This window comes from Phascolarctos cinereus, unplaced genomic scaffold, assembly GCF_003287225.1.
Source record: "Phascolarctos cinereus isolate Bilbo 61053 unplaced genomic scaffold, phaCin_HiC Scaffold_2;HRSCAF=192, whole genome shotgun sequence".
In the NCBI taxonomy this organism is placed as follows: domain Eukaryota; kingdom Metazoa; phylum Chordata; class Mammalia; order Diprotodontia; family Phascolarctidae; genus Phascolarctos; species Phascolarctos cinereus.
Window position 1 is genome coordinate 43098776 of NW_027555625.1, and position 22848 is coordinate 43121623.

Here is a 22848-nt window from a genome sequence, read left to right on the forward strand (position 1 = left end):
GTGCTGTAAGAAATGATGAACAGGCTGACTTCAGAAAAACCTGGAAAGACTTATATGATCTGATACTGAGTGAAGTGAGCAGAACCAAGAGGACTTTGTACACAATAACACGGCCACGTTATTCAATGACTAAGATTGTTAAACTGAACCTTTCTTAGCATTATGAGGATCTGAGACATTTCCAGAGGCCTCGGGATGGATAATGCTGTTCACATTCAAAGAAAGAACTATGGAAGTTGAATCGCTATCACTTATTTTTACCTTCTGTTGAGTTTTGTTTCATCTTTCTGATGGTTCCTCGTATTTGTTTTAATTTTTACTTACAACTTCACTAATGTGAAAATATGTTTAATGGGTATGTAAATGTAAAGCCTATATCAGATTGTGCACCATCTTGGGGAGGGTGGGGGAGGGAGGAAAAGAGAGAAAAATTTTCAACTCAAAAGCATATGGAAAAAATTTTTTAAAAATTTTAAAAAAAGAAAAAAAGATCTTTAAAAAAAAATAGAAGTCATGATATTTGCCCAGTCATCCTTACAAAGTTGTTGTGGAAAAAGTATTCTGAAAGTGCCATAGAAGTCTAAACTATTAGTATTATTGCTGTTTAAGAGAACCCTCCTCTCTGGCTGGGGGGGAAAGTGTGTCAGCCTGAACCCCCAAAAAGTTACACCCCTGGTGGGTGCCAAGCGGAGGCTTTTGTTCAGCTGCTTCTTCATCAGCAAAAAGGCATGCAGGATCATGCAGGATCAGTAAAAGGCCTGATAGAGCAGGGCAGAGGTATTTTCAAGCCCTTAATCCTCACTTTCTTCATACCCCTCCATTGCTGGATATCACCGCAATCTGGAGTAAAATGCCTTAGAGCAGCTGGTTGACACTCTGACCCAGTGTTGAGTGGAAGCCTTTTCAGTGGTGTGTGGGAAGTTTCACCTGGCTGGTGTCGAGAAAAGGAAGACGTCCCCGGGACCCAATGGCCTGGCCCCTCTCCCCTCTCCCCAGGTAAAGAACAAGTCGCAAGTCTTTCTGGAATGTGTGATTGAGGAGCTGCTGGGAATTTGCTGCAGACAGATGAGGAATGGAAAGGGATGTGCTTGTGAAACATGGTGACGTGGTGCCTCTGCTCACTCGCCAACTCCTCTGGGTGGCTGGGGCATGAGCTTCACTTTGCATCTCTCAGGGGCCAGGTTGGACCCTTGGTTGGGGAACAGTTGGATTTGGATGGCTGTGGCTCAGTTCTGTCTTCCTGCTCTTGCACGCAGTGCGGAAGGGTTACCAGTGACACTGAACCTTGATGAGATCATGCAGGTGCTGAACGGCCACCTCCATGACCCCGCCATTGGGATGATGACCAGGATCGCTGTCCTGAAGTGGCTCTACCATTTGTATATCAAGACTCCCCGAAAGGTAAGCCAGGGCACTCCTAGACCAGCGGGATGACAGCAGCCAGGGCGAGCAAAAGAGTGATGAGTGCTTACAGTGAGAATTGTGGGTAGTAAGGAGGAGGAGAGCCTGCTGTCTGGGGGCCCTTCAGAATTAGCCCTGGGGGAGAGGGAGATGATTTCCAAGCTGGCCCATAGTCTGGGGATAGGGTTAACTTCACAAGGGCGTATTGCCTGGCCTCTCCCTCCATCCTCCAGCATCTATTTTATGTTTCCTGTTTTTTAAAATAAATTTATTTTCTATTTGGAAATGGAAACTCAGCATAATTGTTATACTAAAAAACTGTTCATTAAATAAGATTTTAACATCTGGTGAAGTTTAAGAATTCTCTTAAAGAGTTAACTCTTAAGAGCTCTCAGGTGCTTACCAAATAGAAAAGCACCTTACAGATCCCACAACCAGCAAAATTGTACACATTCAGTGGGCATTTAAAAATTTTACAGTTGAAAATATGTCCTTGACTCAGGCAGATAAATGAGGGGAGTTTCTCTTCCCCTCCAAAGAAGGTATATTTCAATAAAATAGGTCACTATTTTGTCTTAGGGGCAACTGGTGTCCCAGTGGGTAAAGTACTGGGCCTGGAGTCGGAAAGACCTAGGTTCCTATCCAGGCACTTACACACTGGCTGTGTGACCATAGGCAAGTCACTTAACCTTTGTTTGCCTTGGTTATCACAACAGTAAAATGCGTGTAATAATAGCTCCTACCTTGAAAAGTTGTTGTGAGGATCAAATGAGATAATATTTATAAAAAGCACTTAGCACAGTATCAGGCACGTAGTAGGTGCTACATAAATACTTATTCCTCCTTCCCTTCTTTTAAGTCACTCAAAAACATTTATTAAGTGGAAGCTGTCACTCAAGAAAAATGGAAGCACATAAATGTCATTGGGATCTTTAAAATGTGATAAATATGTCCTTGGAAAGATTTGCTACTTGCCAGGTCATTTTTAGCTGTACATCAAACATGACCTCATAAACAAAATCTAAAATCTTAGAATAAAAAACTCTGGATACCATATATGTATAATATATAGTGTTATTCGGTGCAGCTCAGTGAGAAGGAAATTTTATGCAACTTGTATGCAGCAGAAGGCAAACCAGTATGATTTATCTCTAGATTTTACTGGTAAATTTACTTGAATGCTGTTTTTAATAAAATGACTTATTGAAGAGTAATATTTTTCGTTAAATAATAAAATGCCAATCACCATTTTGTACTGTTTCCCTGTACTGTACTGTATTTTGTACTGTATTTTAGCATCACATCAAATGTGATTTATTACCAAGACAACTTTCTTAACACTACAAAAACATGACAAATAAATAATTTCTTTATACTACAACCAAGTTTCACCCCCCTTTTCCTAGATTATAGTAATTAAAAATAATAGCACTTTTCTTCTGTAAAAATCCCTTTTCTCTTCATAAAACTCTGACATGAAAGGCTTTTAATGAAATAGAACTGAAACTGTGTTTTTCCTTTCTGCATGTTAAACTTCAGGTAAATTAGTAACATGTTTTTCTTTTCCAGATGTTCCGACATACCGACAACCTTTTCCCAGTCCTACTTCGGACCTTGTCAGATGAATCAGATGAGGTAAGGTGGCTTAAATCTTTTTATATCACTAGTTGTTGAGCTCCCTTGTCTTTTAGTGTAAGATCTTGGGGTTAAGAGAAAACTAATGTGTCTGTTTCTCACATCCATGCCAAAAAGCTATGACCTCATAATCACTATCCTTCTCTCTGACCAAATGAATGGGCCAAGAACCTCTTTTTTTTTTTATTGATACCTTTTTAAAAATATTACGTAACATTTCCCACTGTCTCTATCCCTTTGCAGAGAGCCATCTCTTATAATAAAGAAAAAAAGACAAAGAAAGAAAACATTTTTTAAGTAATAAAAATTATTTTTTATTAAAATTAGTTAAGTATTCTGTGCTATAGAAATATATAGTGACTTGATTTATGACACCAGTGGAGCACCCGCTTCCCTCAGGCGTTTTCTGAACGTTTCATAGAATACTATGTGAGTGAGGACACCTCTTGGCAAATAGCTCTCACATGACTGTCTCTAGATGGGGTTTAGGGGCTTAAAATAGTTTGGCTTAAGCCTTCCTTTGCCTGGTGTCTTAGGCTTGCTAGCTCATGGGGAACAGCTAAAAACAGTCTTGATGATAAGTGTCTCTGGGGGTAGTCATTTGAATTAGAGTCTAAGCTCCTTTTGGGTGGGGATCGTCTCGTATTTCCAGTGCCTAGCACAGTGCGTGACACATGGGTGCTCGGTAAGTGCTTGCTGATCATGAGATGACCAGGAGAGACGGTGGCATGCTGCTTCTGGAGTTCTTGAGTCAGTCTTGCTGATGGCTGTGCGTGCCAGAGCTGGGTCAGGGAAGACTTTTACTTGGGATGGTGTTTCCTTTCTCTGAAGGGAGCAAGGGGTCAGGTAAGAAGGCACATTCTGATGGGCTAGGCCTTTCTTGACCATTCTGTACCAGCTTTCTGGTTCCAGGTTCTTTCCAGGTTCATATCTCTAACTGCCTATTACACATTTAGCGCATTGAAAACTGACCTCATTCTCTTTCCCCCCAAAACCTCCCCTCTTCCTAACTTCCCTGTTGCTATCGAGGGCACTGCCAATCTCCCAGTTACCCATGCTCACAGCCTAGGTGTGAACCTCAGCTTCCCTCTCTTACCCCTCCATGGCCAAGCTGTTGCCAAGGCCTGTCAATTCTGCTTTGCCAACAGCTCTTGAATATGTCCCCTTTTTTTTTTTAAATTTCTTTATTTTTAGTTTTCAACATTCACTTCCATAAGATTTTGAGTTCTAAATTTTCTCCTCTTCCTTTCCCACATCCCTCCCCAAGATGGCATGCGATCTGATACAGGCTCTACATATACATTCCTATTAAACATTTTCACATTAGTCATGTTGTAAAGAGGAATTAGAACCAATGGGAAGAACCATGAGAAAGAAGAAACAAACAAAACAAAAAGAGAGCAAATAGCATGCTTCGATCCACGTTCAGACTCCATGGTTCTTTCTCTGGATATGGACAGCATTTTCCATCCTGAGACTTTTGGAGATGTCTTAGGCTCATGCTTTGCTGAGAAGAGCTGAGTCTATCAAAGTTAGTTATCACCCTATGTGGCTGTTACTGTGTACAACGTTCTGCTGGCTCTGCTCACTTCACTCAGCATCAGTTCATGTAAGTCTTAGCAGGTTTTTCTGAATCCCTCCTGCTCATCGTTTCTTTTTTCTTTTTTTTCCTTTTTTTTTTTTTTTTGGCTAGGCAGTGGGGGTAAGTGACTTGCCCAGGGTCACACAGCCAGTAAGTGTTAAGTATCTGAGGCTGGATTTGAACTCAGGTCCTCCTGACTCCAAGGCCGGTGCTCTCTACCCACTATCCCACCCAGCTGCCCCCTACTCATCATTTCCTACGGAACAATAGTGTTCCATTCCATTCATATACCACAGCTTGTTCAGACATTCCCCAGCCGATGGGAATCCCCTCAATTCTTGGCCACCACAAAAAGAGCTGCTGTAAATATTTGTGTATGCACAGGTCTTTTTCCTTTTTGTTTTTTATCTCTTTGGGATGGAGACCTAGTAGTGGTATTGTTTAGTCAAAGGGTTTGCGCGGTTTTATAGCCTGAACGTGTCCCCTTTCCCCTCTGACGCTGCCATCACGCCAGTGCAGGCCCTCCTGCCCTTGAGCCTGCATTATTGCAGTAGGCTTCTGGTGGATCTGCCTGCCCCAGGTCTCTCCTGCTGCCAGGTTAGTCTTAAAGCTCAGGTCTCCTCACTTCAGACCTATTCAGTAAACTCCAGTGTTTCCCAGTTCACCTTCAGGATCAAATATAAAATACTTTGTTTGGCTTTTAAAGCCCTCCCTGACCTGGCTGCTTCCTCCCTCTTCAGTCTTCTCATGCCCCCCGTGTGTTCTCCAACATGGGCCTCCTTTCGTTCTCACACAAGCCTCTCCCACGTGTGTGCATTGTCACTGGCTCTGCACAACCTAGAACTCTTCTTTCTGGCCTCTGCCCTTTGGCTTCCTGCAAATCTTAGCACTCGTCTCACTTTTTGCAAAAAGCCTTTCACAGCAGTCCTTCATCTCCATGCCTTAAATATCTCTAGTTTATTCTGTGTGCACAGATGTTTGCATAGTGTCATTTCCCCCACCCCCCATTAGAATAGCAACCTCTTGAAAGCAGGGGTTGGTTTTTTGTGGGGTTTGCCTTTCTTGTACCTCCAGCACTTAATGTAGTGCCTGACACATAGTAGGTGTTTAATAAATACTTGATGACTTTTTGGTGCCTCTTTGGGACTAATGGGATGAGTCTTGACTTCTCTCCCTTTCCAAACTGAAATGTTCTTCCCCTCTCTCCTTGGCTTAAGGGTAGCTGTGGGACATAGTGCCCTGCTCGAGACAGTGGGTATTTGGGGCATTTGGGCACTTCAAAGGAAAAGCCAAATGAAACAGACCCACCAGCCCAGGCCCTATCTGAATCTGGGATGTGGGAGGGCTGGCCGGGGAGCACGGGTCTGACAGGTTCCCATGGAGGGAGGTGGCCAGTTGGTCTCCACATTTCCCATGGGCCTTTATGGTGAAGCCTGATTTTCCCTACCTGGATCTCCATTAGGAAGGGCAGATGCCCTGGTGGGTTGAATGTGCTTTTCCCTCTCTGCCCTGTCAGTGGTGATCCTCCAGATCCAGAAGGGCCAAGACCACATGATAGGGGGACAGTGGGATCAGTGCTGGGTTTATAGTCAGAGGTCTTGGGTTTCAGTCCTGGCTCTGCCACTTACAACCCATGTGACTTTGGGCAAGTCAGCCCATATCTCTGGGTCTCAGTGTCTTTATCTGTAAAATTGTTGGACTAGCCAGTGCATCTTAAACTGTGCGCACTGTGGACCTGTATAGGGTTGTGACCCACAGTTTAAGAAGTACTGAAAGGGTCGCGTGTGGAAAGTTTAAGAAGCCCTGGACCAGACGACCGCAGAGGTCTTTTCCTGCTCAAAGTCTGCGATCCTGCCTCTCTCCCTTCCCCCCTTTCCTCCCAGACCTTTCACTGTAGGCAGCCTGCAAGTCCCAGATAGACGGCTTGTCAGACTGAAATGACTCATAATACAGTCAGGTCCCTCATTTGAATACAAAAAGGGAAAGAATATTTCTGATTGATTCCTTTCCTAGCACTCCAGTGGAAACAGCTGAGTTTTCAGAGTCTTTTAAATTGGGTTGTTTAATCCCATCCAACTTTCTCTCCCTTGAAATTGGTTTTTTGTGTGTGTTTGAGGGGTTCAGGAGGAGATTGAGTACATTAAACAACTTTCTCAGATTGCTTCCGTGGAAATTTGTTTGCTGAAATAGCAAGTGTTTTCAGGGCTTTGGGGCCTATTGAGGAAGGAATGGGAGGCTTCTGTCTAGGATGATTGTGCAGGACAGAGGCTGAGGGGAAGAGAGAAAGAATGGGGTGATGGGGGAGCGTGTGGGAGCTCTGCTAGTTTTTAAGTCCCTTGATAATTAGGGGAGAGCCTTGGCCCAACCAGGCACTAGGTGTTCTTTCTGTAACTTGTCCTGGCTGGCCTCACTTTGCTGTAGCCTTAGTTTTTCTGTCTTTCCAAACTCTTTAGGTAAGAATAGGTCCAGTCAATCCCTCTGCCCTGAGGTAGGACCACCTCAACCATCCCAGACTTCCCAGTGTTTCCTTTTTGAAAAAGAGCTGTGGAAGATTCCAAGGCTTCTTTCAGCTACAACAAACTTTGATGAATCACTTACTATGTGCCAGGCACAGTGCTTAGTGGAGGGGGTACAAGAGAGAGTGAAACAATCTCTGCCTCAAGGAGCTTATATTTTAGTGGGGGAGACAGCATGTGCCTTTTTAAGCATGTACAGAACCTACACAAAAGAATTACAGGGGTAGTGGGGAGGGGGATCAGCCCTTGGAGGAATCAGGAAATGCTGCAGCCAGCAGAGGGCTCATGAGCGGAGTCTTGAAAGGAACCCAGTATTCCAGTAGGCATGTGGTAGGGAGGTTCCCATTGTAGGCCTTGCGAGTTAGGAAGGAGTAGGAACGTCCTGTGTAAGGAGCAGAAAGTAGACCAAAATGGCTAAACCATAGTGTTTGAGGAGGGGCGAGATGTGTGGAAAGACTGGGAAGAGCTTTAAGTATTTGCCCAACTGTGCAGTTTATTATAATCTGTCCTAAAGGCAACAGGGAGTCCCTGCAGTTTGAGTAGGCTGGTGATATGATCAGACCTAACTTTTCGGAAGTCACTTTAGTGGCTTTGAAGGTGATTGGCTTAAGTTTATTTTATCTCCTCTGGCCCTTCTTCAGAGGAGATGGAAGGTGATTGGCTGCCATTTGTTCAGCTTTTATAACCTAATTATGTTTCCCTTCATCCTTTCTCCCAGGTTAAATTGCTCCAATTTCAGTAATCTTTCTTCCAGGAAAATGTTTTTTGGACTTATTTTCCAAGTCTTTAGTCACAGTGCTGAAAGTTCATCCATATTCTCCTGGTCCAACTGAAATTTTAGAGGCCAGAATTACACTTGAGTTAGGGCTGGACCTTTGGTTTGTGCAAAAACTTTTTAGTTGAATATAATTAAAATGATCTGTTTTGCGTTTCATACTTCTCTCTATCTCATTTCGTCATAAATTCTTCCTTTTTCCATAGATCTCATGGGTAAACTATTCCTTACTCTCCTTATTTGCTTATGGTATCATCCTTTATGTCTAAATCATGTACCCATTTTGACCTAATCTTGGTATGTGGTGTGAGATGTTGATCTCTATCTAGTTTCTGCCATACTATTTTCCAGTTTTCTGAGCAGTTTTTGTCAGATAGTGGGTTCTTATCTCGGAAGCTGGAGTTTGGGGGTTTATCTAACAGTAGATTTACTTTAGTCACTTATTATTGTGTCTGGTGTACCTAATCTTTTTCCACTGATCCACCATCCTGTTTCTTAGCCAGTGCCAAATAGTTTTGATGATTGCTGCTTTATAATATAGTTTTAGATCTGGTATGGCTAGGCCACCTTCCTTTGCATTTTTTTTTCATTAATTCCCTTTATATTCTTGACCTTTTGTTCTTCCAGATGAATTTGGTTATTATTTTTTCTAGCTCTATAAAATAAGTTTTGGTAGTTAGTACAGCGCAGAATAAGTAAATTAGTTTAGTCAGGTTTGTCATTTTTATCATATTAACTCAGCCTGCCCATGAGCAATTGATATTTCTCCAATTGTTTTCTGACTCTGTGTGAAAAGTGTTTTGTAATTATGTTCATATGGTTCCTGGGTTTGTCTTGGCAGGTAGATTCTATAGTGTCTTGTATTGTCTACAGTTATGTTAAATGGAATTTCTCTTTCTAACTCTTGCTGCTTGGCTTTGTTAGTAATATACAGAAATGGTTTGTGTGGGTTTATTTTATATCCTGCAACTTTGCTAAAGTTGTTAATTATTTCAAGTAGTTTTTAGTTGATTCTCTAGAATTCTGTAAATGTAACATCATCTGCAGGGACATAGTTTTATTTCCTCAATGTCTATTCTAATTCCTTCCATTTTTTTCTCCTCTTATTTCTAAAGCTAACATTTCTAGTACAGTGTTGAATAATAGTGGTGATGATGGGCATCCTTGTTTCACCTCTGATGTTACTGGAAATGCTTCTAGCTTGTCCCTATTACATAGAATGCTTGCTGATGGTTTTAGATAGATGCTACTTATCATTCTAAGGAAAGCTCCATTTCATCCTCTGCTCTCCAGTGTTTTTATTAGGAATGGGTGCTGTATTTTGTCAAAAGCTTTTTCTGTATCTATTGAGATAATTATGTTTTCTGTTGGTTTTGTTATTGATATGGTCATGTATGCTGATAGTTTCCCTAATATTGAACCAGGGCTGGACCTTTGAAAGAGGGTTTCTCTCCTCAGGTTGGTGCTGGTGAGGGGAAGCAGAGATTTGAGTCTGAACTAGGGAAAGTAACCCAGGGGTTATATGGGTGCCAAGCAGGTCCTAGAGAGCGGGTGGTAGATCATCCCCACAATTGAATGGCACTCTGTGCTCGAGCCCCAGATGGTCATCGTCCCCTTACTTCTCCATTTTGTTTTGTTCGTCATAGCAGAGTGAAGCATTCTTTAGGTCTGGCCTTCCCCTGATATTCTCAGTTACCTGTTTTTTCATCCTTCAGGATGAGTGGCTCCTTCTCCACTGCTACTTCTGTTCCATCTTCATCTGAAAAATCCCCTTTGTCAAAAAGAATTGGCAGGGGTCCAGTGAACATTGTTGGCCTTCCTTACACCCCTCCATCAGCTGCAGAGCCACTGGCTTTCTTTGGTGTTTGTTTTTTAATTTTTTATTGATTTTGAACATAAAGATGAAAAAAACATTTCCATGTACACAGCACAACACAAAAAGAGAGGCGTCAGTATAAAACCATGATTTCTATTTCACAGTTTATTTTTCTTAATAAACTACGTAATAAATACTGCATATCATTTTCAAAGCTACACTGATTTTCTCTGCTTCCTCCTAAGTTTTCTTTTGTTCTCTCCTGTGAGAACCCTGCCCTAGAAAGGGCTTCCATTAGATGCAAAAATGTATATATGTGGGAAACCATACCATGCATCCTTCTGTTTATCAGTTCTTTCTCTGAAGACGGATAGCATCTTCCCTCATAGGTCCTTTGTAGTTTATTTGAGTATTTATAATACTCAAAATGACTTAGTTGTTTAAGGTTGTTCTTACAACAATATTACTGTTACTATGTATGACCTTCTCTTGGTTCTGCTCATTTCACTCTTCATTATTTCATACAAGTCTTTCCATGTTTTTCTAAAATCAGCCAGCTCATCATTTCTTGTAGCACAGGACTATTCCATCACAATCGTGTACCACAACTTGTTTAGCCATTCCCCAATTGATGGGCATCCCCCCCAGTTTCCAGTTCTTTGCCACCCCAAAGAGAGCTGCCATAAATGTTTTAGAACATATAAGTTCTTTTCCTTTTTACCTAATTGCTTTGGGAAACAGACCTAATAGTGGTATTACTAGATCAGAGGTTACATATATACAATTTTATAACTCTCTGGGTATAATTCCAGATTGTTCTCCAAAATGGTTAGATCAGTTCATAGTTCCACCAACAGTGAATGTGTCCCAATTTTTCTTCATCCCCTCCAACATTTGTCACTTTCCTCTTCTATCATTTTAGCCAATCTGATAGTGTAAGATGATATCTCAAAGTTGTTGTAATTTGCATTTCTCTGATCAATAATGATTTAGAGCATTTTTTCATGATTATGTATGATTTTGATTTCTTCATCAAAAAACTGCCTGTTCATATTCTTTGACCATTTATCAATTGGGGAATGACTCATATTATTAAAAATTTGACAAAGTTCTTTATATGTTTGAGATATAAGACCTTTATCTGAGAAACTATCTATAAAAAAATTTTCCTGGTTTTCTGCTTTCCTTCTAATCTGGGTTACATTGGTTTTATTTGTACAAAACCTTTTTAATTTAATGTAATTGAAGTTATTCATTTTATACCTCGTAGTGTTCTCTTTCTCTTGTTTATTCATAAATTGTTCTCCTATACGTAAGTCTGATAGTTAACACATTCCATGTTCTGATTTTCTTGGGATATCTACCTTTATTTTATTTTATTTTATTTTTGGTGAGGCAGTTGGGGTTAAGAGACTTGCTTAGGGTCCCACAGCTAGTATCATGTGTCTGAGGTCAGATTTGAACTCAGGTCTTCCTGACTCCAGGACCGATGCTCTATCCATTGCATCACCTAGCTGCCCCTGGTATATCTACCTTTATATCTAGGTCATGTATCCATTTTGACTGTTTCTTGGTAAATGGTGTTAGATATTGGTCTGATGGTCTAAGCCCATTTTCTGCCAGATTGCTGTCCAGCTTTCCTAACAGTTTTTCCCAAATAATGAATTCTTTTCCCTAAAAGCTTAAATTTTTACATTTGTCAAACACAAGGTTACTGTAATCATTTCCTCCTGTGTATTGTAAGTCTGTGCTGTTCTGTTGATCTACATTTCTATTTTTTAGCCATTACCAGATAGTTTTAATAATTACTGCATTATAATATAGTTTAAGATCTGGTACTGCTAAACTTCCTTCCTTTATATTTTTTTTTCTTTAATTCCTTTGATAGTTTTGAACTTTAGTTCTCCCAAATGAATTTCATTATTTTTTCCAGCTTAGTAAAATATTTTTTTTGGTAATTTGATTAGGATGGCATTGAGTAAATAGATTAGTTAGGTAAAATTGTCATTTTCATTATATTGGCCTATACCTACCCATGAACAATTAATGTTTCTCCAGCTATTTAAATCTGACTTTATTTGTATAAAAAGTGTTTTATAATTATGTCCGTGTAGTTCTTTGGTTTGTTTTGGTAGGTATACTCCTAGGTATTTTATATTGTCTGCAGTTATTTTAAATGGGATATCTTTTACTATCTTGCAGGGTTTTATTGATGATATATAGAAATGCTAAGGATTTTTGTGGGTTTATTTTGTATCCTGCTATTTTGCTAAAATTATTATTTCTACTAACTTTTTAATTAGGGTTTTCCAGTCATATCATCTGCAAAAAGAGATTGTTTTATTACCTCGTTGCCTATGCTGATTCCTTCCATTCCTTTTTCTTATTGCTATTGCTAGCATTTCCAATACAGTATTGAGTAATATTGGTGACATTGGGCATCCATTTTTCACTCCTGATCTTATTGGGAAGGCTTCTAGCTTATTTCTATGACAGATAATCCTGCTGATGGTTTTGGATAAATGGTTTTTATCAATTTCAGGAAAAATCCATCTATATCTGTGCTTTCAATTGTTTTTAATACGAGTGAGTGTTATATTTTATCAAAAGCTTTTTCTGCATCTGTTGATATAATATGATTTTTGTAGCTTTTTTTATTGATATAATCAGTTATGTTAATAATTTTCCTTATGTTAAACCATCCCTGAATTTCTGGTATAAATTCTACTTGCTCAGAATGTATAATCTTTGTGATATATTGTTGTAGTCTCCTACCTAGTATTTTATTCAGGGTTTTTATATTCATATTCATTAATGAAATTGGTCTATAATTTTCTTTCTCTATTTTTACTCTTCCTGATTTAGGTATTAGTACCATGTTTGTTTCATAAAATGAGTTTGGCGGAACTCCTTTGCCTACTATTCCAAATAATTTATTTAATATTCAAATTAGTTGATCTTTAAGTGTTTCGTAGAATTTACTTGTAAATCCATCTGGTCCTGATGCTTCTTTCTTTCTTTTAAAGAGTATTTTATTTTTTCCAATTACATATAAAGACACTGTTTAACATTTAAAAAATTTTTTTGAGTTTGAAATTTTTTGATTCATCTAATTCTGAGAGAGGAAGGTTAAAGTCCCCCACTATTATAGTATTACTTTCTCTTTACATCTGTAATTCACTTATTTCCACTAAAAATTTAGATGCTGTGGCATTTGGTGCATATAAGTTTACTATTGATGTTGCTTCATTGTCTGTAGTACCTTTTATCATAATGTAGTTTCCCTTCTTATCTCTTTTAATTACATCTATTTTAGCTTTAACTTTCTCTGACATCATGATTGTGACCCCTGCTTTTTTTACTATTTTAGCTGAAGCGTAATAAATTCTACTCCAGCCCTTTATTTTAACTCTGTGTGTATCTCTCATTTTAAAATGTGTTTCTTGTAAACAACATATTGTCTGATTCTGATTTTTAATCCATTCTGCTATCTGTTTCCATTTTATGGGTGAATTCATCACATTTACATTCAGAGTTATAATTACTAGTTGTGTATTTCCCTCCATCATATTTTTCCTCACTATTATCCTTCTCACCCCTCTCTTTTTTTGTTGTTGTTTTTTATTAATTTATTTATTTTTAGTTTTCAACATTCACTTCCACAAGATTTTGAGTTCCAGATTTTCTCCCTGTCTCATCCCTCCCCCCAGCCCAAGATGGCATGCATTCTGGATGCCCCTTCCCCTAATCTGCCCTCCCTTCTATCTCTCTCCCCCTTCTCTTATCCTTTCCCCTTCAGTTTTCCTGTAGGGCAGGATAGATTTCTATACCCCATTTCCTGTATGTCTTATTTCCCAGTTGCATGTGAAAAGGTTTTTTTTTAACATTTATTTTTAAAACTTTGGGTTCCACATTTTCTCCCTTCCTGCCTCCCCACCCACCCTCATTGAGAAGGCAAGCAACTCGATACAGGTTATACATGTGTAGTCATGCAAAACACTTCCATAATAGTCATGTTGTGAAAAACTAAGTATATTTCCCTTAATTCCTATCCCACCCTACATTTATTCTTTCCTCTCTTTTGATCCTGTCCCTCCTTAGAAGTGTTTGCTTCTGATTACCCCCTCCACCAATCTGCCCTCCCCTCTATCATCCCCCTGCTCTCTTATCCCCCTTCCCCCCAGTTAGGGTAAGATAGATTTCCATACCCAATTGAGTGTGTGTTAATCCCATCTTAAGCCAAATCCAATGAGAATAAGATTCCCTCATTCCCTCTCACCTTCCCACACTTCCCCTCCACTGTAAAAGCCTTTTCTTGTCTGTTTTATGTGAGATAATTTACCCCATTCTACCTCTCCCTTTCTCTTTCTCCCAGTATAATCCTCTCTCACCCCTTATTTTATTCTCCAGATATCACCCCTTCATCTTCAGCTCACCCTGTGCCCTTTATCTATCTATCTGTCTATCTGTCTATCTATCTATCTGTCTATCTATCTATCTACATGCATATAATTTTTTCCTCCAACTGCCGTAATACTGACAAAGGTCTCATAAGTTACAGATATCATCTTTCCATGCAGGAATGTAAACAGTTCAACCTTAATAAGTTTCTTATGATTTCTCTTTCCTGTTTACCTCTTCATGTTCCACTTCAGTCTTGTATTTGAAAGTCAAATTTTCTATTCAGCTCTGGTCTTTTCATCAAGAATGCTTGAAAGTCCTCTATTCCACTGAATGACCATTTTTTCCCCTGAAGGATTATACTCAGTTTTGCTGGGTAGGTGATTCTTGGTTGTAATCCTATCTCCTTTGCCCTCTGGAATATTATATTCCAAGCCCTCCGGTCCCTTAATGTAGAAGCTGCTAAATCTTGTGTTATCCTGATTGTGTTTCCATAATATTTGAATTGTTTTTTCTGGCTGCTTGCAATATTTTCTCCTTGACCTGGGAACCCTGGAATTTGGCTACAGTTTTCCTAGGAGTTTTCCTTTGGGATCTCTCTCAGGAAGTGATCGGTGGATTCTTTCAATTTCTATTTTGCCCTCTGGTTCTGCTATATCAGGGCAGTTTTCCTTGATAATTTCTGGAAAGGTGATGTCTAGGCTCTTTTTTTGATCATGGCTTTCAGATAGTGCAATAATTTTTAAATGATTTCTCCAGGTCATTTGTTTTTCCAGTGAGATATTTCACATTGTTTTCTGTTTTTTCATTCTTTTGGTTTTGCTTTACAGTGTCTTGATTTCTCATAAAGTAACTAGCTTCCATTTGCTCCATTCTAATTTTTAAGGAAGTATTTTCTTCAGTGAGCTTTTGGACTTCCTTTTCCATTTGGCCAATTTTGCTTTTTAAGGCATTCTTCTCCTCATTGGCTTGTTGGACCTCTTTTGCCGTTTGGGTTAGGCTATTTTTTAAGGTGTTATTTTCTTCAGTATTTTTTGGGGGTCTCCTTTAACAAGCTGTTGACTTGTTTTTCATGATTTTCTGCATCACTCTCATTTCTCTGCCCAGTTTTTTTTCTGCTTCTCTTACTTGCTTCTCAGAATCCTTTTTGACCTCTTCCATGGCCTGGGACTGATTCATATTTTTCTTGGAGTCTTTAGATGTAGGAGCTTTGACTTTGTTGTCTTCTTCCGGTTATATGTTTTGATCTTCTTTGTTACCAAAGAAAGATTCTATGGTCTGACTTTTTTTTTGCACAATTTGCTCATGATCCCAGCCAATTGAGTTATAAATTCTTTGTTAAGGTAGAGGTCTGCTTCCAATGTGGAGAATGTACTATCCCAAGCTTCAGGGATTTTGTGCAGCTTGTTTTCAGAGATATTTCTAGGGATCTGTAAATTTTCAATTCTCCCAAGGTGATATGATAAGGGATGAGGTGTTTACTCCTTTTCTGGATTGTGCTCTGGTCTGTGAGTGACTACAAGCACTCTTTTCTGCTTGGGACTGTGAGGAGGGTTCTCTCTTCACAGCCACTACAAGCTCCACCATGTCAGGGTTCCTCCTCGCCCCAGAACTGTGACCCAGATCCAAGTAGAGCAAAGTAAGAGAATCCTGCCTCAGCACCAGCAAAGAGATCCCCCTCTGATCAGCCACTTGATTCCTCCTCAGTCAGTGGGTTGGAAGCTCAGCAAGCAGCCACCACCCCGGGGCCATGCGTGGGGACTGGGGCTGGGGACCAGGCTCACACCATAGTCACAGGCTTTTCCTACTGACCTTCTAAGTTGTCTTTGGCATTTGTGGGTTGAGAAGTCTGGAAACCACCACAGCCGCCCATGATTCAGTCCCCTGAGGCCTGCTCCAGGTTTGCTGAGGCCTGTTTTGCCTGCATGCCCACGCTGAACTGCATTCCTCTCCCAGCCCATCACAATAGACCTTTCCAAACAACCATCCAGGTTCTCTTAGTCTGGAAATTTGTTTCACTCTGTCTTTCTCTGGGTTCTGCTGCTTTAGAATTTGTTTAGAACCATTTTTTAAAGGTATTTGGAGGGGTTTGGGGGAGAGCTCAAGCAAGTCACTGCTTCTACTCAGCCATCTTGGCTCCACTCCCCCCCTTTTTTTACCATTTATTTCTTTACCGTATCTTTCTTCACATTTATTTCTAATCTCTGCCTCTCTAATCTCTACTTTTTTAAAGAATCCCTCCCTTATTCTCTCTGTTTACCCTTCTGTTCTTAATCTATCCCCCCAAGAATCTCTTGCTTATCCTGTCCTCTCACCACCTATTTCTTTATAAATTTAGAAGATTTTTATACCCTTCTAGATGTATGTTTTTCTTTCTCTAGCTCAGGTTCTGATGAGAATAAAGTTCCAGCACTACCAGCCCTTCACCCCTGCCTTCTTCCACTGTAACAGTTCTTCCATTTATGCCTCATTTGTATGAGATAAGTACTCCTTTTTACCTCTCTCTACCCAATTTTATCATTTAGAATCGTCCCATTATACTCAGTTCTCAGCCTTCTATCTATATATGTTCTTTCAAACTACCCAAGTAATGATAACATTCTTAAAGAGTACAAATATAATTTTCCCATATAAGACATAAAAAATTTGACCTTATTGAGTCACTTAAAATTGGTCTTTAATTATCATTGGTCTTATGATTCTGCTGGCTCTTATATGTCAAATTTTCCATTGAGTTCTGATCTTTTTGTTACAAATCTTTCAATTCATTAAATGTCCTTTTTTTTTTTTTGTATTCAGGATTATACTCAGCTTTGCTGGGTAAGTTATTCTTGGTTGCAAACCCAGATCCTTTGCTCTTTGAAATACAATGTTCCAAGTCCTTTTGTCTTTTATGTAGAAGCTGCTCGATCTTGTGTTATCCTGACTGTAACTCCACAATTTGTTTTTTCTTGTTGCTTGTATTTTCTCCTTGACCTGGGAACTTCAGAACATGTTCCCAAGAGTTTTCGTCTTGGGATCTCTTTTAGGTGGTGACAGATTTTTTTTTCTGTTTCTGTTTTACCCTCTTGTTCTGTGACTTAGAGGAAATTTTCCTTAAAAAATTTCTTGTAATGTAGTATCTAGACTCTTATTTTGATCATAACTTTCAGGTAGTTTGACAGTTCTTATATTATTGCTCCTCAATCTCTTCTCCAAATCAGTTGGTTTTTCTTTTTTTTTTCCTTTTTTTCTTTTTGCTTTAAATAGTATTTTATTTTTTCCCCAATTACATACCAAGAAAAATTTTGGTGTTCATTTTTTATAAGATTTTGAGTTCTAAATTTTTCCCCCTTCCTATCTCCCCTCCCTATTCTGAAAATGGTAAGCAGTTGGATATAGTTTATACATGTGCTATCATGTAAAACCAATTTCCATACTCGTCAGAATTGTAGAAAAAGAAATAGATCAAAAGGGGGGAAAAAAACACAGAAAAGAATAAAGTGAAAAAATATGCTTTGATCTGCATTCAGAGTCCATCAGTTCTTTATCTGGATATGGATGGCATTTTCCTTTACGAGTCCTTTTTAGTTGTTTTGGACCATTGCGTTGCTGAGAAGAGCTGAGTCATTCATAGTTGATCCTCACACAGTGTTATTGATACTGTGTACAATGTTTTTCTGGTTCTGCTCATTTCACTTTGTATCAGTTCGTACAAGTCTTTCTAGGTTTTTTGGAAATCTGCCTGCTCATCATTTCTTACAGCATAGTAGTATTCCATTACATTCATTTATCACAGCTTGTTCAGCCATTCCCCAATTGGTAGGCATCCCCCCAATTTCCAATATTTTGCCACCACAGAAAGGACTACTATAAATATTTTTGCATGTTGAAGTCATTTTCCCTTTTTTGTGATCTCTTTGGTGTACAGACCTAGAAGTGGTATTGCTGAATCGTAGGTTATGCGCAGATTTAGAGCCTTTTAGGCATAGTTCCAAATTCTCCAGAATGATTGGCTCCGTTCGTAATTCCAGCAGTGCATTAGTGTCTCAATTTTCCCACAACCACTTCAAAACTTACAATTTTCCTTTTTTGTCATATTAGCCAATCTAATAGGTATGAGGTGGTACCTCAGAGTTATTTTAATTTGCATTTCTTTAATCAAAAGAGATTTACAGCACTTCTTCGTATGCCTATAGATATCTTTGATTTCATTTGAAAACTTCCTGTTCATATCTTTTGATCTTTTATCAGTTGGTGAATGACTTGTGTTCTTATAAATTTGATTCGGTTCTCTACCTGTTTGAGAAATGAGGCCTTTATGAAAGGCACTTGCTATAAAGATTGTTTCCCAACTTTCAGTTTTCCTTCTAATCCTGGTTGCATTGGTTTTGTTTGTACAAAAGCTTTTCGATTTAATATGATCAAAATTATCTATTCTACATTTCGTAATGCTGTCTTTCTCTTGTTTGGTCTTAAATTCTTCCACTCCCTTTAGATCTGATTATTCCTTACTCTTCTAATTTGATTGCTTCATTGTCTGTGGCACCTTTTAGCAAGATGTAGTTTCCTTCCTTATTTTAATTAGGTGTATTTTTGCTTTCACTTTGTCTAAGATCAGGATTGCTACCCCTGCTTTTTTTATTTCAGCTGAAGCATAGTAGATTCTGCTCCAGCCTCTTACCTTTACTCTCTCTGTGTCTCTTTGCTTCAGGTGTGTTTTGTGTAAGCAGCGTATTGTAGGGTTCTGGTTTTTGATCCACTCTGCTGTCTTCAGTTGTTTTCCTAATGAGATGCTTCACATTCTCTTTTCTTTTTCATTCTTTTGATTTTTGTTTTCTTAATTCTTGGTGTATTATAATGTCATTAGCTTCCCCTTGCCCAGTTCAAGTTTTTGAGGAGTTACTTTATTCCTTAAATTTTTGAATCTCTTTTTCTAATTTCTTGACTTTCTTTTCATAATTTTCTTGTATTGCTCTTATTTTTTTTCTCGTAGCCTTTCTTATTTGATTTTTAAAGTTCTCCCAAGAACTCTTTCTGGGCCTGTGACCATTTGACATTTTTCTTTGAAGTAGGAGTGGCTTTTTTAACTTCACTGTCTTCTTCTAAGTATGGACCCAGATCTTCACTGTCCCCATAGTAGATATCCATGGTTGGATTCTTTCTCTTTTGCTTACTCATATTTTTTTAGTGGCTTATTATTATAGGTAGCTTCTGATCCCAGCTTCTGATTCTGTGGGGAGGGTGATGCCTCAGGCTTCAAGTTTTTCATATTGTTGTTTTCTAAGCACCGTCTAGGGCCCTGCCGGGTACTTCTCTCCGCCCACGAGCTAGGACACCAAGCCACACCGTCACCACAAAAGCTCTTGCTCCCTGAAGTCCTTCCCTTGGCTTCAAGCTTCAGCTCACCCCTCTGCCCTGGAACCGAACCCAAGGGACTCTGCTCTCTGACAAGTGCCCACAGCCAGCAAAGTCTGCTCCCCTCTGCTACCACACTCCCTGGGCATGTGCTCACACTCCTTCTCACCCACAGCCGCAGCCGGACCACTGGTCAGCATTTGGTCTGCACAGCTGGGATGGGCCAGCAACTGCAGAGGACCTTTCAGTCTTCCCCTGCTCAGCTGTTGGGGACACACACACACACACACACACACACACACACACGCACGCATGCGTGCACGCACACACACACACACAGAGTCACACACACACCCCCCACACACACGCACCCACACACACGCGCGCATACACACACAGACACACACACACAGACACGCACGCATGCATACACGCACACACGCACACAAACCCACACACCCACACCCAGACACACATGCACCCACACACACGCGCGCATACACACACATACACACACGTGCGCGCGCACACACACACACACACACACACACAGAGTCAGGTGAATGCTCCTGCAGCCCAGGAGGCTGCCCCCGGGCCTTGTTCTCTGTTGATGTCTGCAGGTGTTTGCACTTCAGTAAGGGTGGAACCAGGAAGGTTGCTTCTTTCCTAAGGTTCTCTTCAGTTGTCTTAGGAGGACAGCTGCTTTACCCCAGCTTTTGTTTATTTCTGCTACTCGGAATGCACTTTGAGGTGATGTTCTGTGTTGTTTGTGGGAGAATTTTGGAGAGCCTGGTATTTCCTGTCTTATTCCGCCAGGCTCCCAGAAAAGGTGATTTAGATTTCAGTAGTATCAAAGGCAGAAAGCATATGGGCAGCTGCTGTGGGGCTTGTGGTTGGGAATAATCTTGCTTTTGCACCCTCCCAAAGATGCCTGTCACTGGCTCCTGGTTGAATAGGAGTCTAGTGGCTTTGCCCATAGTAGGTGCTTGGTGTCAGTGTAGCATTAATGGGATTAGTGCATGCACTGGACTGTTGCTACAAAAATGTGAGTTACTAGAAGTCAGGACCTGTGCCTTTTGTGCAGTTCTAAACCCTGAAAGGAGCTAATGGTGGGGCTGGAAGAGGCCTCAGGGCACCTGCTGAACCACCTTGCTTCCACTGTCTCAGATGGTAGGATCTTAGAAGGGATCTAAGAAGGTCACTTGGCCTAAATTCCCACCAGCTTATGAATTCCCTCAATGACATCCCTGGCAGCTGCTGCTCAGCACATTTCTTTCACAGCTTCACTGTAACTAGTTCCAATATTAGTCACTCCTTGCAGTCAGGAAGGTCTAATGCACATCTGTCCTAAATCCTCCTGCCCCAACAGCCCATTTCTGCTAATTCCAACAATAACTGAGAAGAGAGCCAGGCACTGCTATCTCAACTGTCTGTGGAGAATAGACAATCTTATTGAATCTGTGCATAGCAGATAGAATGAACTTAGATTTAGTCTCCCCTTTCACAGAAAAATTGGTGAGGGTCAGAGTGTGCAGGGACCTGGATTACCAGCTTCCCCACCCTTTGTTCTCTCCATCACCCCGTCAGCCCCTTCCCTTCAGTCTCCTATGTGCCTGTTAATCAGAGCTGCTGACTCTACTAACCCAGGCTGCTCGCAAACAGTGGAACTATGCTGTCTGGTCCAGCCACAAGAGAACTGAGCTGCCTGCAGTGCCCAGCCTCGCACGGCAGCAGCTCCCTCTCATCTGGGCCCTCGCTGCAGACTTCCTTCTGCTGAGTTAGAGGGCACTCAGCTAGCTAGTGACCCTGCATCCTGGGAGGAGGGAAAGAGGGGGGTCGCCTGACATTCACAGCTCACATCCCCCCCAAAATCCAAGTTCCTCTTGTCACACTTTTTTTTTTATTCAAAAATGAAACAAGAATTCCACCTCAAGCTGACTTGGCAAATCAGAAAAGAGATTGCCCCTGCTATGCTTAGTCATCCTGTGAAGCCATGAAGGCCTGGAAGCCGTGTTGTAAGGTGGCTTTCCCAGCGCTTAGAAACCTCATCAAGGGCAGGGGCCTAAAAGAACCACGAACAGCCCAAAAGGGAGGTCTTGGCTTTTTCTTCATGAATTGTATGAATTGTGTGTGAAGCTGCCACAATACAATAGGACAAACATTTATTAAGCGCTTACTGTGTGCAGGCACTGTGCTGAGAACTGGGGAAACAAAAGAGAAGAAGACCATCCCTGCCCTCTAGGAGCTTACAATCTAATGGAAGAAGACAATACACAGGAGGAAGCTAAAGGGGGAGGAGGAGGGGAGGACCAGAGGGTACCCAGCGCAAGGGTGTGATGAAGACATTAGTAGAGTTGGGGCTTTCTAAAAAGGGAGGGTATGAATGAGATTTTTGCTCCACCTTCAGCCCTCCAGTCAGAGGGGCAGAAGCAGCTGAGGGTACTGATGAGGTGGGAGGAACAAAGCTGAATCTCCTTGATGATGAGTTTCCTGCTTAAGCTTTGGTCAGACTGTAGCTCCCAGCCCCTTAGCCTGCAGAGAGGCCTCTCCCTTTGAGGAATAATTTGTTTCTGGGAGGGAGAATTTTTTTTTTATTTGATGGTCCGGGTTCCCTGGGGAACTAGAACAGAAAAATGAAAAAGGGAATAGAATCTTGCTCCCAAGGAAAAGGCCAGTGATGCCATGCTGTGCTGCCAGGTGCCAGGGAAGGAAAGACAGGCCAACACTTCTCTAAAATGACAACAAGCAGCCTTGTTGCTTGGATTATGAAAATACCCATTGTAATACCGTCAGCACTGGCAGCACTCCTGAACACCCTGTCAGACTTGGGGGCGTAAGAATCACCTCTCTTTTCATCTCCCTCAGGAGTCAGGTCCCATTTTCTCATCTCAACATCTGTTGCTTTCCTTACTCACCTTTTACCAACCGAATGAATGGCCCTCCCCACAAAACAAATCCCTATTCTCTGTTCCTTTCCCAAGGGACCTTAGGGCTCTTGTCCAGTGTGCGGGACAGCTCGGCCTAGGAGCTGAGCTATGGGAGGACATGTGATCCAGGGCCCCAGGCCACGAGGCCCTCCTCATCTTTATTCCTTACTGCTGTAGATAGTGCGGACAGGCAGAGTCCTGAGACCCTCTCTTCACTCAGGCCTCTCTGCCTGGTCCTGGGAGAGTTTCTAATCAGTGTCCGGTCCCAACTCCCTCTCAGTGACATGAACACTTTCATTTGATTACTAGGCCTGCTTCAGGGTCATTGAACTTATAGCCAAGACGTGTTAGAAGGTTAGCTGTCCAAAACCAGGCTACATCATCTCTTGTATGCCTACATGTGATCAGTGTAAGGTACAGTATATAGCATGTCTGAAGACATATTTACATACATGTGC

General features: G+C 40.8%; 1 protein-coding gene across 3 annotated transcripts in view; it reads left to right on the top strand.

Annotated features, from left to right (window-relative positions):
- Positions 1-22848, top strand: part of VAC14 (VAC14 component of PIKFYVE complex) — a 134354-nt gene that overhangs the window by 33090 nt on the left and 78416 nt on the right. For all 3 annotated transcript variants that reach the window (XM_020963592.2, XM_078149343.1, XM_020963593.2), the window contains exons 11-12: positions 1257-1401; positions 2971-3036. In XM_020963592.2, the coding sequence (XP_020819251.1) occupies positions 1257-1401; positions 2971-3036 (211 nt within the window). The remainder of the gene's footprint in view (positions 1-1256; positions 1402-2970; positions 3037-22848) is intronic.